The sequence below is a fragment of the Centrocercus urophasianus genome, unplaced genomic scaffold (genome assembly GCF_019232065.1).
Source record: "Centrocercus urophasianus isolate 14NV4802_14NV808 unplaced genomic scaffold, USGS_Curo_1.0 seq_30, whole genome shotgun sequence".
Lineage (NCBI taxonomy): Eukaryota > Metazoa > Chordata > Aves > Galliformes > Phasianidae > Centrocercus > Centrocercus urophasianus.
This window is the reverse complement of record NW_024884867.1, coordinates 4,003,891-4,022,850: the sequence shown is the minus strand read 5'-3', so window position 1 is coordinate 4,022,850 and position 18,960 is coordinate 4,003,891. Positions and strand designations below refer to the sequence as shown.

Genomic DNA, 18,960 nt, shown 5'->3' with positions numbered 1-18,960 from the left:
TTGGAACATATTCTTCTACGCCAAAATTACTTCTAATGCAAGGAAAGGGTGACATTGAAGCTGTCTGTTACATGCAACAATAAGGACCTAGAAATGCAATTAAAAATCTGTTCAGTTTCAATTGATGTGATAGTTATTATTTTTTAACCACCAGACTTATTTTTCATTGTTTAATTTTTCTGTTGTGAGGACAGCTACTCCAAAAATCCAACCTATTGACAAAATCTTAATGGTGTGAACATAAAAGGTCTCTCTTGAAAAAGTAAGACAGATCTGGAAGTACACGATTGAAATCGGAGTTCCTAATTTTGTCATCTAAAAAACGTGATATTACCTGAAATAGATTTGGCACTTTCCATTGCAGGAACTCTTGGCAAAGATGCTGGTCTGCTGGTAGAAGACGTTCTCAACAGATGTTCTGCAGAAAGAAAATGAAGACAGAACACTGTTTTCAAAGATGCCAGTTAAGCACAAGAGATCAGGTACGCATTATGAATACTGCCTACCAGTGCCTGAGTTTGGCTGTTTTACTGAGAGCAATATATCCTTTTCTATACGAAAGAGGCCTAAAATTTGCACATTACCAATGTAGTTCACTCATGTATGATGATACATTCTTAATCCTTTTACAGTATGGCCTCTCTTACACGTTCAGCTGCCCTAGGCTACTGTAAAGGAATTGTTAAACCTGAAGTCCAAGCAAGGAATCCCCACTTAGAATGCAGCAAAAAATGCTTGATGTGTCACTCACAACGTGGATTGGCAAAGCACATTGTTTTGTCTGTTATGTGAACTTATTTTTGTTGGTTTTGTTAGTTTGGTTGATTTTTTGTTTGTTTTTTAAACAAAATCTTGCTTTCTTGTCTCCCCCTGCAGTGGGATCCAAGAGGTACCTTAACAAACCATAGGGAAGATCTGTTCTGCCCACTGCCACTGAGTGAAATCAAACTGCAACAAAACTAATTTATGAAGCATTTAATCAGAAGTAACACCCTTTTAGTTAACTACCCTCCTAAATAAGTATTCCTTCAGCTAACACCTTAAGCTGTATGCAAATGTTTACATATTCCTGTTGCTGCAGAAACACACACAAGGCAGTAGTTTGAGTACAAAAATCAAGAAAAGGACAAATTGTGATTCAAAATAAAATGCTAAACCCATTTCAATACTTGACCAATTATTAGCATACATTGCTAATAAAGATACTTTAAAACTATATACAGTTATGAACAGGAATTCTGTCTGGCATATTCTCTGTTGGAATGTAGTCCTGCTCCTGTGTTGACTGCAATGAAAACGCAAAAACTACATAAAGCATACCACTCAATTTGGGTCCAAGTTTATGTCTACTCATGAACTCTGTAACAATTAAAGAATCCTAAACTATCTTCTTGGAAAGGCATTTCAATATTTCTAAAAATGTCAAAGTTTCTAAAATTAAAACTCCAGCTGCATTGAGCAAAACCTCAATATGCATTGAACAAAAGCAAGAAGGAAATCTGGCACATCCAGACCATTACAAAATGTTACACGCACAAAAAGTACCCTTTATAAAGCATCAGACCTCAGGAATACCAAATTGAGAGGAAATATTCAGTCTGGAGTCATATGGGTATTATCTTGAGAAACATCTACAAAAAAAAGCCTAAAACAGGCATAAATCAGAGAGCTACGCCCAACACATGATAGCCATTCATTCTCACAGGAAGAGCACATTGTGAGCAGTGCTTTTAGAGACAAAACAAAGTTCACAGAACGGGGAATTATTGGAAAACAGATAAATCAACACTCAATTTAATTCCATTCAATTTTTCTTCTGACTCCTAAAGATTCAATATTTATGAAGTTTATATTTGGTTATTCACATGCAATACAATGCCAAGTATCATCCCAGTTTCTGTTTGGAAAAGAAAACCCAAGCACAATACATCATATGGCCACAGAGGTGAAAACAGCAGCACAAAGTCATCCTGAATGTCTCACATCTTGATTTTGCAAGTATCAGTTTATGCACACATGAAAAACAGATTCATGCCCAGTTATCTGGACAAAAATGTGGTTGAAGATTCACCGTGTTTGATGAAACAAGTAAAACCTTTTTGTTTCTTGTTTTACATTTAAAATATAATGAAGACAAAATAGTTCGCTTTAGCCCTGTACAATACAGTAATGCTTTAGATAGTAAACACTGTAAGATATAGAAAAGTAGCACTGCTAAATAAGTGTAAATGAACTCGAGTGATTACCTTGAACAGGGATTTCAGCATAGCTTGGTCTTTTGTCTGTCAGTGTAGCAAGGGGTTTAGAAGCAGAGATTGGTCCGCTTATAGAATGCCTCTGAAACAGAAAACACAGTGTGCCAAACATTGTGGTGTACACAAACCCAGTAGAACAGAATAAAACATACAAAACACAACTTCTAAACATGCTTTCAAGAGGGGAAAAAAATGAAGTGCCTTTTTTCAGGTGTTTATCCTGAACTCAGTTTCAACCTTTCAGAGAAGCTTAAATGAGCCTTATCTTCGTGAGATAATAAAGCTCTGATGTTTCTCACCAAATCATGTAGTCCAGATAGATAAATCCAAAACTGTGATAGAAAAGTTCACAGTATCTATACACTGCAGCATCCTATAGCATAGGCAGGATTACAGGGCTACTTATCTAACATTTGGAGTCTAACTAACACTATGCTTTTGTGCTCAAAATCAAATGCAGAGCAAAGAGCTGCCAATCACAAAGAATCCAAGTACAAAATACAGTATGGAGAATTTTATCACTTTGTATATCAAAAGTCTTGTATGCATGCAGCAAAGACTATTCCCTTAAACATGTAAATGAAAGTGACTGTAACCATGAGCCACACACAGTTCTCCCTATAACAGCATCCCACGAGAATTGGTATTTCAGGTCAGGTTTTTGTTACCTTTAGAGATTATTTCATTTCCTTCAGGTTCTGGTTTTTTTTTTTGGTTTTTTTTTTTTGTTTTGTTTTGTTTTTGTTTTTTTTTTAAATAATAAAACATTGCATCACAGCGACAGCCTCTTTGTTTCTAATAAAGAAGTAAATAAAGGAAACGATAACAACAGTAAGGTGATGAGGCTGGATAACATCATGCCACCTGGCCAGCTTTGGCACTGTCACTACGAAGGCAGAGCAGTACAGAGCTTGGCCAGGAAAGGCAGGTACACACAGAGCAGGCACACTGCAATGCTTTATCACGTTCTCAGCTTCCGGGTATCACTGAAAAACAAACATCCTTTACGGATATTGGCAGAAAATGACCACATTACTCAACTGATAGCCTGCTGTATCTTGGTCCTGTCTCCTCGTTATAAAACAAAATGTTTGTTTTGTTGCTTTTTACTCCTATTGACACTGCAGACTGAGCTTAACTTCGCTGTTGCTAGTTCCTCGTTAAATATCTTACTGCTACAACTATCAGTAGTAACATACTGACTCAGGAAATGAGAGGAAAATGAGCCAGCTAATATGTTCATACATCAAGTTCTGCCCGGCAATACTCTGGCAGTAATAGTGCACAAGTGTCTCATGAAGAATTACTTTTCCTGAAGCGTTTTACAAGTATTAGAAACATTTCTGCTCAAGTGAGCTTCTGTTGAAGCTGCAGATGAATCATTCACCATTTCTCTTACATCTGATGCACAGTGAAACATGTATGGATCCTACCAATTCCTTGATAAACAGACTTTGTTTTCCTTCAACTAGAAATGCATTCAAGCTTGTTTAACTACTAAACAACAATTTTCCTTAACACCAGTGATAAAACAAGATCCAAAGTTTTCCCATGCTTTTTGAGGCTACTCATGGAGACTCCCAATGGGACAGAAATTACTGAAGATGCTTTACAATCTGTTCTCCTGGTTTTCATTCACCCCATGCTGAGGTCTAGCAAAGTAATACTTCAGATGAGGTGCAATGAAGAAAATTGTTCACTTAGATGTTTTTATGTAGTAGTCTCTGTATAATGTAATCACAATAAGAGATAAAATTAGGGTTATTAAGATCATCACCAGTTACTTTCCCACAGCCATTTCTGGCCTCTGCTAGCTGCCTGTTACTCTCTTCTTCTCCTTTTGTAACAAGAGTTAACAGCCCCAGAAGAGGAAAAGGCACACAAGACAGAAAAAAGGAGAACAAACATCTGACACTTCAAATTTGAGGCAGAACTACTGCAAGAAGAAAAAATCCCTTCAACTATCCTGCTTCAGACTCTTAATTGGTGCAATCTGCTGTAGCTGTGACAGAAATGTGACCCTCAGCTACTATCCAGATATCTATTTCTGACCACTCTGCACTTCAGTAGGTACTTAAATGAGTACCTCAATAAGATGTTCTGCCAAATTCAAAGAAAGCACAGCTCTTTGCACACCAAGTAGTTACACTGTGGAAGTTTGACACTGAATAGGCTGGAGCCTGAAAGCTTCTTGCATGCTCAAAACAGAACTGGACATTCACTGGTGAGCAGGGAATCTGAAACCACATCTGCTTCTTTCAACTACAAAACTGAAAAAGAAATTACTTGGGGAAACCAGCAGTGATAATTCTCCATTCTTATAAACCTTTCTAGGAAACTGCTTTGTCACTTGTGGGTTAAGTTTTGCTGTGTTCTACATTCTGAAAAGCAATGTGTTTATGTATGTTTTTCCCAGCTGTTTTGCAATATTGTTAAGGTCTGGTATAAAACCACTAAGCTTTACTATGGGCTCAGACCCAAAGCTAGAAAGGGGTTTTTGGCTGGTTGTTTTCCATTTCTCAGTAAGTGCCAACTCTAGTATTTCCTGTGACAGCTTTTAAAATCTGATGATAAGCACTGCAACAGTCATACAGAGAACAACCCTTCCACCTTTACTCAAGATCTTAAAGCATAGATTAGTACTGTAAGGTGAGAGATTCTATAGATCAACTCATACAGCAACCACTTATAAAAAGACTGCTTTACAATTGCAAGAGAGCAAAAAAAAACCCAAAAAACACAAAACTAACTTCTTACAAGAGAACAGAAATAAACAGAATAGAAAGGAAGACCAACAAAAACAAAGCACCTACCAGAGATTGTCACATTTAAATACTTCAGAAAACTGTCATCAAGAGTGACAGACCTCAAAAAGAAATTATTCAGGTAATACACTGAAGACAACAGGAGGATTACTGACATTAACAGCATAAGGTGCAACAATTCGTAGGGGTTTTTTTTGAGAATCTGGAGCCATCTTTGTCCTTAAGCTTGTTTGCTTTTGCTGAAATCTCTTCAAGCAGCTAGTGTGACCATAAAAACAGCAGCCATCTATCAAGCTGAGCATTAATGTATTGATGATACATTCTTTAGTGTAGTGTTGTCTCCTTTACCTAGACTCGTATAGCAGCTGAACACGTGGACAAAGCTTCAAAGGAGACACAACAGAACACACAGTACAGTCAGCAGCTGGACAAAACTCTCAGCCAGTACGAAATGAACACAGATAATCAGTTTACAATGACCCCATTCCTCTCTGGTCAGGTCTGGTAAGAAAAGCCCATGCAACGTGGGATACATTTATACTGATGACTGCTGACAGACTGCATAGATCTCAGTCCACTTCCCAAAGGAGGTAACTGCTGCTTCCATGCAAGGCACAAGACTAAGAGCTGATAAACAGTGAGTCTAAAACTAGGCAATGTAGATAGTTTTCCTCTCATACTCCTCAGCAGTACAGGAATCGTAAGAATTTTTAACAGGTACCAATAACCTTCAAATTATGTTGTCATATCTTGTATTTACAATAGGGTTTGCCATGCAGGACTCCCTAGGGAAGCACAGGGCAGGCTAGAGCCTTCTGCAACTTCTCTTTAATTGCAGTGCTTAAACAGACATCATGCAAAACGGGACACATAACAAAACACACCTATATTATGATTACGCCCCTAACAAGAAAATTAGCTTTTAAGGAGATATGTTCACATGGACCTGAGCAGTGGGGATCAAGAAGGAAGAGACATAGGCTGTATGTGAGCAAAACCACAGCATTTTTTCATTTCTCAAATACAGCTGCCTAAGTGCCATTTTCTCAGAGGACTCCTTGGGGGAAATATGCTTTCATAAGAATGAACATTTTAGTAGCTGCTTACTTGCAGCATCATTTTATCATTATGTCCCCATAAAGGCAACCAACATTTGTACATCACTGCCTGCAGGTTCACGTGCTCTTCTTCACAGAGAATTAAATGCAGCCATAAAATACGTACCTGCATGGGGGATACAGCAGCAGCTGGGGGCGTCTTCATGGGACTCGGGCTCAGAGGAGTGCGAGGAATTGTGGCAGCAGCAGGACTTGGAACTGGAAGAAACACAGCCATCAGGAAGCACTGCCCCATTTTCAATGAACAAGCAGACTGGCTGCATGTAGCAAACTCTCCATTTGTGTTTTACTCCCCTAATTTTACGAGATCGCATCTTTAAAAACTGCAGGTAGAGACTGCCTGCAAAACCATTTAGAAGTATGCCATCACAGTCACTCCTCCACAGTTACTTTCATTTTCTGTACTGAATATCTCAGTCACAGTAAAAACATTTCTAAGTTTACTAAGAGGTGTACAAAGCTAAGCTATAGGATGCTGTTAAGCTGGCAGATGAGAGCATAACTAGTTCTCTGATCTCCAGATAACTGAAGACATGGCAGCAGGCTTCTGGGTCTGCCAATAAGACAACCCCTGTATCTGCTTTCCAGCTTTCAGTTCAAGTCCCATAGCTAACGCAGACCTACTGTTGTGTAACACGCTTTCTGAAATTTTGAATTAAACAAATTCCAGGTTTAGGAACGTATGAGAACAGAAATACTGAGCTGGCGGGTTACTCATCTAATTCCATAACACCATGATTAGGCATAAATGCTGAAGAAGATAGATACCAGCTTAAAATAAAAGGTGAAAAAAGGTAGAAAGGCTTTGCTGTTTTACCAGACTAACTTTGGCAAAAGAGCACTTTCATGAAGAACAGATTAAAAACCTTTTAAGTTAACTCAATGAAAGTTCAAAAATGTAAATATATATGAAAAATGAGAACACAAACTGAAATTGAACCATTTACAGAATCGTCAAGTAATACAGAGGAACTTTTATAATAAATATTCAGGCAATAGGTATGGAGAAATAGATCTGTTGTGCACAGAACACTTATTGCAAATATTGATAATATAATCTACTTTTAGCCAAGCCTTTCTGCATCAAAAACTTAGTGACACTATCAAAAATGACACTCAAGGCCAAAAGGCTCGAGGCATGTAAAATATTTCCATCACCACTTCAAATGTCGTCACACCTAAAATCCATCTCCTATTTTAGGGTAATTACTCAGATTCCTTATTCTGCTTATCCTTAACAGAGGACAACAATGGCTGTTTTCACAACCAGAAAATTACAGTCCATTGTCTCAACAGTGAAACCCCTCTCATTTCAAAAGATATCCTTTATTTATTTCATGGTGAAATAACTGGCTGGAGCTTGTTTTTAACTTTTATTAGCACCGACTACAAGAACATGAGTTACAAAACGAAACAAACTCAGTTCTGGCTATTGCATGCATTTAAGTATGCTTAATTCAGCACGTAAGTTCGCAGCTTAACAGAAAGGCTGAAGTCAGCTGTGCTTCCAGCTACAATTACGTCGTGCGAGTTTCCGTACTTCCAATATGAGGCAGCACTGAATCAAAGTGTGTAACATACGAATCACTGGCAATTTGACAGAGAAGGAAAACTAAGGATAAAAAACGATGCTTGCCCTTAGCCACTGGGAATAACCTGCCGTGCAACCTAATGTAGGTTGATTTGTTTCAGCTATCGCTTATGAATCACGACGGCACAATAAAACAACTCATCTGTGAATTAGCTAAGCCATTAGAAGTATTCATGTCCACACATCCAAAATCAAAACTTGGCACTGGCTGCACATAGTTACCTTGGGAGGCACTGTCAAAGGACTTGATGAGTGTTTTGACAGTCGGAGTTGGCTCTGAGGAGGTGGACGACCTGCGGCTCAGGCCCATTCCCTGTCTCAGAGCTGCCAAATCTCTCTCTACAGCATTCATGTAATTGTACACTCGCCCGCGTTCTTCTTCCTGCCTGAAATCAATATGCAGCCTGTTTAAGGCATTTAAAGCCACCTTAACATACAAAGTGTTAAAACAGGAACATAAATTTGAAGTCAAACTAAAATCTGTAGAGAAAAGAATTAGCCATTAACCCAGTTTCCTTTCCACTGTGATTTAGGAACAGATTATCATCCTACATTATCAATTTAAATCAACAAGAGAGCTTAAGCACCAGACAAAAAGTCTATCAAATCAATACTCCATTTAAGGCTTAATTTCTGTTGATTTCTGTTCCTTTCACATACACAAATACACACACATGCATGTACGTATTGAAAATTTAAGGCTCAAAAATCCCACCATTTCACATGAAAATAATCAGCTCAGAAATAATTATGAGTGGAAAGAAAACAGGACAAGATACATGCAAAACAAGGGCTCTTCTCATATAAAACAACATCTGTATTTATCATAGCAAAAGCCCTAGCTACTAAGGAGAAGAACTCATGATGCACAGAAAAGTTGACACTGCTTATTTTCCATACTGAGGGTAGATAAACCAAGTCCAGACATTAACTGGGAAAAAACCTCTATGAGAAACAGGTTTATACCAAAGTGCCAAACTAAATACTCTTGGAGGAGGAGGAGCATATAAAGGAGAAATAACTTTTTCATTTCCATTTACCTACATTACTCCTCAAAGCCTGCATAAGGCAAGTAGTTTACAGTGAAAGGAAGAATTTACAGTTTCCAGAGTCTCAATAACACATGCTGGATTTTCAAAATCAGATCTCCCCCCGCACAAAACAGACAAAATTCCCATTATCTCTTGCATACTTGCGTGACTTGATTTCCTCCAACTCTTTAGTGAGCTTCTCATTTTTCTCCTGAGCTTCATGTAATCTTCGCTTTAGGTCTCCTATCTCTTCCTGGGCCTCAGACTTTATATCATTTGCTATAACCACCGCAGTCTGGAGATCAGCTTGGAACTGACGCCATTCTGCTGACTCCTCCTATAAGCAAATAAAACGTTAAACTGAAAGCAGCAGCAAGAATTTTGATGTTAAAAAAAAAAAAAAAGTTACGCATATTATTCATATTTTCCCCATGTTACTACAACAAACAATTTTCAGGAGTGATTAAGGCACTCACCACTGGTGCTGTGCATAACCTAACTTACATTCCACAAGTTTTGCTAGAAACAACCTCAAAGGTCAAAAATTTCTGCCCTAGAAATTGAGAGAATGTTCATAGTATTGCAAATGTACGTATTGAACATACATCAGCAGACACAGGAAGATATTCACCCAAGTCCAACACCACATTTCTGGAACGCTAAGAGTTTTTCAGAATTAATCTTCAGTCTCTGTAAATTAGTAAATATATTTCCCTGTGATGCCCTGCTCTCACCAGTTCCTTTAATGACATTACATTTAATCATATTACTTTTTCCATGATTTATCGTGCTTTTCGTTTTTCAACTTACCCGGAGTCTCCTGTGAAGATTCTTGATCTCTCTTTCCATGTCATGCTTTTGGTCCTGAAGTTTTTTAACAGTATCTGGAAAGAAAATGAAATTCCCTGTAACATCGTAGTCAGGGCTCTATTTACTTAAGAAACAGTAACTGAAACAACCTATAAATGTTTTTTAAAACTTAGTCAGAGAACACTTTTGTATAATCAAAGCCATCCGGAGAAAAATAGTATTATTAGAAGTAATTTGACAGAAAAACTCTGCTCTGTGACTGGTGGGGGAACAGCAAAAATGAACAATTCCTGTCACAACATCAAGATGACAAAGCAGTAACAAAGAACAAATAAAAACAGTATGTACTATTTTTATTTGGTAGGTGGGCAAATTAACATGGAAAGATCCTAACACGGGTACGTTCAACTGTAAGCTGCAGCTACACTAAGCCTCCTGATCAATTTCCTCCTTTGCCACAGCGCAGCTGACAGAACGCCGCTGTGCCTTCAGTGGGGACAAACTTCCACTTGGGTCCACAAGAATTGTACATTCTTGTCTATCAAGCTCTATTTGGAGTAGAAACAAGCTACGTTTACAGCGAAGGGACAAACAGTGCAATTGTGTTATGAAGGAGATGGTTCCTCGATTCTGTCAGCAGCTGTACAAAAGGGGACGCAGGGTGATCAGCACCAGCTCCTAACGCGGCGTCTGACAGGCTGGCTACAGCAATTACTATTCATTTGGTTCTTTATTCAATACACAGGGACAGTGTGATTGATTACTCCATTCTTATAACTAAGCAACTAATGAAGAAGAACGCAGCACAAGCCTCTCATTAGCGTGTCCCTTCACTGATCCTGGACTGGAAGATGTTTCATTTCTATAGCATCGTGTATTTCCAAAAGGTAAAACTGATAGGCCAACTAATTAACTGTGTTTTAGTTGAGGTTCATTGCTCCAAGTTTTGCTGGAAAGAAACACTGTCACTATGTATGGCAACAACCTTTTCACAAAGACTGAAGGTGCATAATACACACATTCATGCAGATAAATTGATACCAAAAGGTTTTGGAGGTCTCATTTCCCAGGATGAAACACTCTCCAGGATTCTGACCTGGTTATTAGGGCTCAGGAAAAACACTGAATCCATGCTTTGCTTCAAGTCAATGTTCTACTACCACCTTCTCCGCAAGCAAGCCTATCACTTCAGCACTCCTTGTCTTCTGCCAAATTGCTCTCCCTAACAATAAAGATGAAGCTGTGGCAGACTAAGTGGAACACAGTTAGCATTTCAAAATGTTTAAATCAAATGCAACAATGACTAAGCACACATTTAAGCCCATTTATGCTGATATGTACGTTCAAAAGCCTCAGCTAAGCTCACAGGAACATTACAATTTTTCAGCCATGGAATTCTTTCTAGTTTCTTCATCAGAAGAAATTCTTCAGTGTTGTCTCAACAGCCCCAATTCAAAGGCTTTAAAAGCCATAGCTGATTTCTGTACAAGGATGACATAATCCTCAGTTGGTCTGAAACCATGATAACTTCTCAGGCTTGCAAGAGTTGGAACAGTAAAATTAGACAGATACTTCTGTTTGAATCTCATTCTTACAAGACTGCACAATTTAAGATGCATCCAACTGATCTTCAAGCTTTGAAGACAACATGCTGTTGTGACACTCAAGAAAAGTCCTCCTATTTTTAGCTTGTCTGCATATAAAACTTGGTTGAGATAAAGTCAACACTGAAATGGCAGCTTCAAGTGAAAATTACACAAGTTGCTCCCACTCCACGCTGTTTTTTTTCCTATAAAAATATGCTAAAAACCACCAGCAGCTAAAAAACAACAGCAGAACACCAACACAACACTGCAAATTAGGCACCTTTCAGCTGCGATGGCAAGCATAAGGAGCTTTCAGTAGCACTTGAAATGAAATTGAGTGGATGGTGGTCCTTTTAACAAGAGGTTCAAAGAATGTTTTTAAAAATAAAATTTGTTCTACTACTGAGAGCAAGCTGCAGTTCATCTAAAAATAACCACAAACCAGAAACTGTAAATGCATCCAGAGCTAAGGTTGTACAATGGCATTGTTTTGGGCTTCTGTGAGATATGAAACGCACCATTAAGTTTTAGTATATTTATGCTTTGAAGTAAAACACAATGGTCTGCAGTTACCATAAACAACAGAGAGCATTTCACAGCAGTTGTTGGAAACAGTTACCTCTGCACAAACCTCAAATCTGTCAAAGAGATTCAGAAAAACAGAACGGAAAGGAACTTGAAACTTAGCGAGACTGAGACAAGGGATTTCCCCTCTTACAGCTCAACTCCACTCTTCACATTGTGTTACCAACTGCAGGCCACAAAGCCAAGCAGTAACAACAGGCAGGGAGCAGCAGCTTCTGTGCAGCTGCTCTGTGGTACCTTTCCTCACTGCATCCTCGCTGCCTCCCCAGTCTTCTCTAAAATGCACAACTAATTAAAAACTAATGCTCAATTTACTTTTCCAACATTATGTAGAAAAGGATGAAACATCATTTGAAAAGCGAGCTTGATAACTGCTGTCAAGGTCCTTTTGAAAAGGAGATAATATGAAAAAGTAATTCTGACAGCCCTATAGTAGAAGCACTCATTCACTCCTTGTTCACCTACTCTCGTCCAAAATATGTACTGACAGAAATACTGATGGATGAAGAGAATTGAAATGTTGAACACTCACACCTTGCAGTAAATGAACGTACAACAAACATTTTCAGGCATCAGAGCATCTGACAAACAAGCTAACCTACAAACATTAGTTTTCTGCAAATCACAATACAAAATCCTCCATACCAATTCATCTGTTCACTGCTGGGAAGAACAGAAGATTTATTTTTTCCCTCCCTTAGCAAAGATGATGACTGTGCCAGCTTGGCGACCTGACTACCGAAGTCTGTCTGAAGTGGCACACGAAAAGCAGAGCACAAACGCCACCTAGTGCAAGGCTGTGCTGCAGCCCTCCTGCTCAGCAACACCTCTGTGTCAATGCTCAGCCCCTCACAGGCTGCTTCAGCTTGCTGTGCCTAGTGATAACATGGAAGTTATGGGGTATTTCAGTATTTCTTTTCCAGATTCAGTCTGGAATCACTACGGCTAAGATTCCTTATCCCACTAGTGGCATGTTCAGGTAGCACTGATTGCAGGCCCTGCCACACCTGGGCTGACTGCAAGGGCGTACTGCATGCTTTCAATGTCATTGACATGACACTGGAATTCCACTGTCCTTATCTAAGAGATCACTGTTTCTTTTCAGGCACTCATTTTCATATAATAACAGCTAAAATGTGGTAACTTAATATTCCAATAGCTGTGAAACATGTTTCATTGTATGATCCTTGAACTATTTCCTAGAATTAGGGAAGCCTGCAGCAATGAAGCAAGTCCCCAAGCAGTCAGGCCAGAGCATCGCATGATCCTACGTGACTCTTTAGTGCAGTGGCTCATCAACACTGACTGCAAACTCATCAGCTCATAAATGAAGCATCTTCCTCCTAATTGTAAAGTTTCTCCTCTGTAATTTCATTAAGAGATAATTTTCTGCCATTTAACACCTGCCACTTCTCTGTCATCTCACCACCACTCTCAATTAGCTAGCAAGTTTGTCATTACACAAGCTCTCACATTCTCTTAAATTCTCCCATATTTGACACTGGATAAACGAGAGATTGCCATAGTTTAAAAGCTTAGAAAAAAAAAATCTTATATTGCTCTTATTGCATTTAGTTACTTAGGCTAAAAAACCACCATTCCCCTGACTAGTGCTCACATAAACCTGCAACACATCTCCACGTTTAAAAGCACAGTATTTGTCTGGTAGAAAACCAGACCTGACCACAAGTCTGATCAACATAAGAGAACTTAGTAAGTAAGATGTACGTTTCTGTGAGTTCAATACAAGTTATTAAAATGTTGTGTTACACGCTGTATGCACTCCCACAATTCCTCCTGTGCAATCCCTCCTTACGGTCGCTAGATGCCACTCTCCAGATGCTTGTTTCCTCCAGAAGTAACCACAGCAAACAGCCCAGCTGACTTTTCAGAACTGTTTCTGCAGAGATGAGTAACAGACTACAGCAATTTTTGTTGGAAATCTCAGCACCAATAGATTTTTTTTTCCACCAGCATGTTTACCAGTTCAACTGTTACAGCAGGAACATTCTTACATAATGTCTGTCGAAACGACACGCCCTATTCCCAAGGCAAAAGCATCTAAAACTTAGAGCTGCCTTGTAATTAGGTATTACTAAATAAACACCTAAACAGTTATTTGACTGTATGAACGGATTTCAGTTAAGACAAAGAAAAAAATGCAAGTAGAGAAGCGTTCATCTTTCGCAGTGTTTGGTATAAAATGACTTCAGGAACAACATCAGAGCTGCTGCCCACACACCTGACCTCCCATTCCTGAATATGTTCCTTTGGTTTGAGCACAGAAAGAGGAGGAAAAAGAATAAAAAGCTAAGCCAATTTTGCAAAGTGAAACAGGAATTGTCTTGCAAGATAAGGGAACACTGCTTGGGGAAACTAAGCTGACACCCACATCTGAAAATACTGCTCTTCAACTGAATGAACAGTTTTGATTACTTAAACCACCATCTTTCCTTGATAGCAGACCGATTTAAAATACTTGCTACAAACATTTTACTTACAGTGAAAAGGAATAATACTTTGACTTTTCATTATCTGATTTAGAATAGCAGACATTTGAATTCCCTAAGTAGCACAGTGCAAATAACAGCTTTCAGAAGGTACAGCTGCCCAAGCTCTTGTTCAGATGGAGACTAATTGCAGAATTCCAGCCTGTGGTAGGAATGTCTGAGCAGGTCTCAGAGATCAGAGAGGGAACGTAGGCACAGACAGATAGGTGAGTGTACAGTAAATATGAATTTCATTACAGGCTCCAACCATTTCTCGTACAGTGAGTCAACAGAGGGAAGAGATCATCAGTTATTCACATTCTCAAGCTATCAGGTAAATCCTGGGATTTAGGCACTTGAAAAAGAGAGCTTATTTAAAAAATAAAAATAAAAAAATCAATTATCCAGTTTCCAAAATGCACACTATTATTTAGTCTGTAACTACATGTTTTCCTACTTAAAAAACAAAAAACAAAACTTGAAAACAGCATTATCAGATTTCAGATTTATTCTCAATTCACAGGTTTTGGTTCACCAACTGACACTGAGACTGGAAAACAAAATCTGGCTTTTTTTTCCCCTTAGCATTTTAAGGGTGACTTGAACTCAGACAAATGAGAGACAAATGAGAATATTTTCACTGTTTCAGCGTTCTGCTTCATAAGTTCTTAAATTATCATTACCCTTCCACTAGTAACACATAACACTTACTCTCCAAATCAGATATGATGAGATTGTCATGAAGCTTCACAGCCCGATGCTGCTCTACTTCATCCTCCAACTCGAAGATGGTTTCTTTCATGTCACTTCTCTCAGTTTCTTTCTCATCGAGCTCTGCCCGAAGTTTTTCTAGAGTCACATTAAGATCCTCTATTTGTTTCTTGGCTTCTTCTTGGAATACTCTGTATTCATCTTCAACCTGAAAAAGAAACACCACGTGTCATAACCAAACTGAATCCCTTTAAAGATACACTTCTAGTTTTCTAGCTAGCATACCTACAATGTATTTTTGGAACCATAGGAAAGGGCATTGGCCAAGAAGTTAAACACAAACTTTAAAACTGTACGTGCAACTATTTTTCTGTGCCAGAGTCAAGCTCTTTTCTCCCAGGTTGAACAAATGAGCTTCCCTCAGCTACGCCAGCAGCAGAATCCTGTACTCAGGGAAAGCAGTAAGAACCACAGTACTGAGGTTTCAAGAGCAGCTGATGCAACTTAGCATCTAGCTGCTATGGAAGTGGGGGAAAACTCTTCATCCTTTCTTTATCCTGCCAAGAGAAGTCAGTTCTCTTTTGTGCATCGATATCACAGAATCACCCGGGTTGGAAGGGACCTCAAGGATCATGTAGTTCCAACCCCCCTGCCCAGCAGGGCCACCAAACACACACATTTAGATCAGGTTGCCCAGGACCCTGTCCACGTCCAAGGACGGGGCATCCACTACCTCCCTGGGCAGCCCGTTCCAGGGCCTAACCACTCTCCTTGTAAAGAACTTCCCCCTAACATCCAACCTAAATCTTCCCTCCTTCAACTTGGATCCATTTTCCCTAGTCCTGCTATTGTCAGCCCTTTCGAAGAGTTTACTCCCCTCCTGGGTGTCCTGGATGATATCAGTGCTTGCTGATTCCTTAACCTATATCAAGATTCATATTTGTGCATGTGATGTGTCAGTGATTTGAAGCAGTTGCCAGAAAAGTCTTAGAAGCTACTGATCTGCTTAATTGAAAAAAACACCCGACAGGGAAAGGAAAAGGCAGCAGACCTCTTTTCAGGAACAGCAAGACCATTTTATTCTGCCTTATGAAGCTGCAGCTTAAATAACAAGCTGAGATCAGAGGCTCTTTAACATTCACTCCCATGCCCAACAGCAAAAAACAAGGTCATGGCTTAGGGCGGGTCAGCACAGGCACCAATTTTAATCCACAAAATGCCCTGCTTTAAATTACCTGCTTCAGTATTTATTTATCTTAATAGCACTACCCAACCTTAATTATTAAAATTTTATTTTAATTTTTTTTAAATCTCTAATTAAGATTAATTCTAACTGGCTATTGATCTGCAGTTAGCATATAGCTCAGACAACATATCTGAGAAACTTTCTTGTCAGGAAGACTTATCTTCAAATGGATAATGGCTAGGACATTTTTACTAGATAAATCAATTTCATTTAAGTCACAGTAGGTGTTCTAGAACTACAACGTTTGGATCCAAAACACAACACATAAGGTGCTCCTGGATGGATCATTAGAAAAAACCTTCATGTATTTGCCATATTTAATGATTTTTTTTTAAAGCTTAAATGTTCTTTTTTCACTCAAAACTAAAACATTTAGATAGCAAATTAAATTACATGGAATAACCTCCCCTACGAGGACAGGCTGAGAGAGCAGGGGCTGCTCAGCTTTGAGAAGGAAAGGCTCCTGGGGGACCTGACAGCAGGTTTGCAGATGTTTTCAGTATCTGTCAGAGGCAGTAAGAAGGAAGGGGACAACCTCTTCAGCAGGGACTACTGTGACAGGACAAGGGGAGATGGTTTCAGACTAAACAAGGGGAGATTTAGACTGGATATAAGGAAGAAGTTTTTTATAATATGGGTGGTGAGACACTGGCACAGGATACCCAGAGGAAGCAGAAGCTCCATTCTTGAAGATATTCAAGGTCAGGCTGGATTGGGCTCTGAGCACCTGACTAAGCTGCAGAAGTCCCTGTTCACTGCAGGGAATTTGGACTAGATGACCTTATGGGTTCCTTCCAACTCAAATGCCTTACCTATAATTCTGTGATTCTATGACATACTTCTTTAAAAAAGCCTGCAGCACTTTCATAACAGAACTGAAGAAAGCCATTAATCCTAACTTTACCACAATCCAATTAGCCTCATAATTAATCCTTTATTTCTGAAAGAACTGCAATGACCAACAATAAATGTCTTGATATAGAAGTGATGTTAAAAACACAGCAAATGCAAACACTACCTTAGCAATGGCATCTTGCAATCGATTGGCATCATTGCGAGTGTGCGCCAGCTCCTCTTGCAGACCGCTGGCCAGTGTCTCTGCTTTTTCTTTATCCAGCCTGACACTCTCTAGCAAATCCTGTATATCTGATTTGTCTCCAGAGTTGTGTATTGAATACAACTCAGCCACCTTCTGCTTCTCGTGCTCTAACTGAGCCTTCAGCCTGTTCATCTCTATCTGGTCGCTGGCTACCGTGGCTTTGTACTCCTCTAAGGTCGATGCTATTGCTGTTTTGCTTTTCTGTTCTGACTCAATGATCCGTTCCATGTGGTGATTGCGTTCCTTCAATGCCCCTATCATTTCTTGGGCCTCCTTATTGTCTTGTTCTGCCATCTTCAAAGTGTTGCTCAAGTGCTGCTGAACACCTAACAGCTGCTCCCGCTCAAACCGGGCGTTCTCTGCAAGGTCCATGTAGCGCTGCTCCAACTCCATGTAGCGACCACTTTTCATATCTTCATCAATTACGTAGGAAATATGGTGTTCATCTAAAAGAGACCGAAAATACTCTATCTGACGGCTAAAATGTTCCAACTTATCACTTTGCTGGCACAGAGATTCCATCAGGATGACTTTTTCCTCTCCCAGTCTTTCGTTCTCGCTGTTTAGCTCTTGCGTTATTTGCTGCAGATCTGCAAGCTCTTGAAGCGTGGCTTGGAGCTCTTCTGCTGTGCTGTGCTGGTTCTCTTCCATCTGATGTATCCGCTCTGTCAGACAAGCTACGGACACTTCGCTCGCGTTGCCACTGCTTCCTTTTCTAGATCTTTCTATACTTGGTACGCCTTCAGACTCTGAAGATGACGGAGCATCTAAAGCATCATCACTCGATGTCAGTGGCTGATACACTTCACTGCACTCGCTATCTAAATTATCCATGGAGTTACTATGCTGGTTGTCCATCAGAGTGTGTTCATCCTGACTTAGCAAGTCTTCCATTGACCCAGGAGCAGAACCTTCCACAGAAGATGTCAGAGTACCACCACCATCACTGTGGTTGCCAGCTGTAATCTCTGGACTCAAAGACTGGTAACCAAAGAGTTTCTCAGAGTTGTCCAGCCTTTGTTCCAAAGAGAAGCCTAATGCATTTAGTCTGTCTTTTAACATTCGGTTCTCATTCTTCAGCTGGTTGAGCTCTTCTCGGATGGCAGTGTTTTGTTCCTGTAACTGTAGCAACGTAGACTCTACATCAGTCGGCTGATGGACAACAATGGCCTCTTTTTCTTCAGATTTTTCATCACCTTCAACTTGGTCTTCATTAAGTCCCAGCTGAGCACGCATGTCCCTTAGTTCATTTCTCAGATGCAAGATTTCCACATCTTTAGTTTTTGCTAGCGTCAGAAGATCATTCACCTTTGCTTCCAATGCAGCTTTGTCACTGATCTGATTGTCTGATTTGGACTTGCTCATCCGAATATCCGATTCCGGATTGGTGCGACTGCGGGAACGTTTTGCCAGGACCGCATCATTGCTGCCCTGTCCAGCCAGAGGCAGTTTCTTACTCTGGCTTAAGCGGGACCGATCGCGTATTCTCTCCCTAGAAGAGCTGGATTCTTTAGTTCCAGATGAAGTGCTACGCTTAGCTGTGGAACCTGCATGGTTTTTGAAAGTTAGGAATACTCATTTAGAATACTGCATTTGGAACGTAAGACTGTGTATTTTTTAGCCATACAATGGTTGATTTTCTGAACTATGCTGGCAAACACATCCTAGAAAATA

The 18,960-nt window shown here is 39.6% G+C and overlaps 1 protein-coding gene across 2 annotated transcripts in view; it reads right to left on the bottom strand.

Annotated features, from left to right (window-relative positions):
* Nucleotides 1–18,960, bottom strand: part of SPECC1L (sperm antigen with calponin homology and coiled-coil domains 1 like) — a 58,730-nt gene that overhangs the window by 24,934 nt on the left and 14,836 nt on the right. The window contains exons 4-12 of one of the 2 annotated variants that reach the window (XM_042828861.1): nt 18,316–18,833; nt 17,206–18,267; nt 14,942–15,149; nt 9,571–9,644; nt 8,922–9,097; nt 7,952–8,115; nt 6,245–6,336; nt 2,247–2,337; nt 335–418 (exon numbers count right to left, since the gene is read on the bottom strand). In XM_042828861.1, the coding sequence (XP_042684795.1) occupies nt 335–418; nt 2,247–2,337; nt 6,245–6,336; nt 7,952–8,115; nt 8,922–9,097; nt 9,571–9,644; nt 14,942–15,149; nt 17,206–18,267; nt 18,316–18,833 (2,469 nt within the window). Of the gene's footprint in view, nt 1–334; nt 419–2,246; nt 2,338–6,244; nt 6,337–7,951; nt 8,116–8,921; nt 9,098–9,570; nt 9,645–14,941; nt 15,150–17,205; nt 18,834–18,960 lie in introns of both variants that reach the window. The other variant, XM_042828860.1, reaches the window with a different exon arrangement.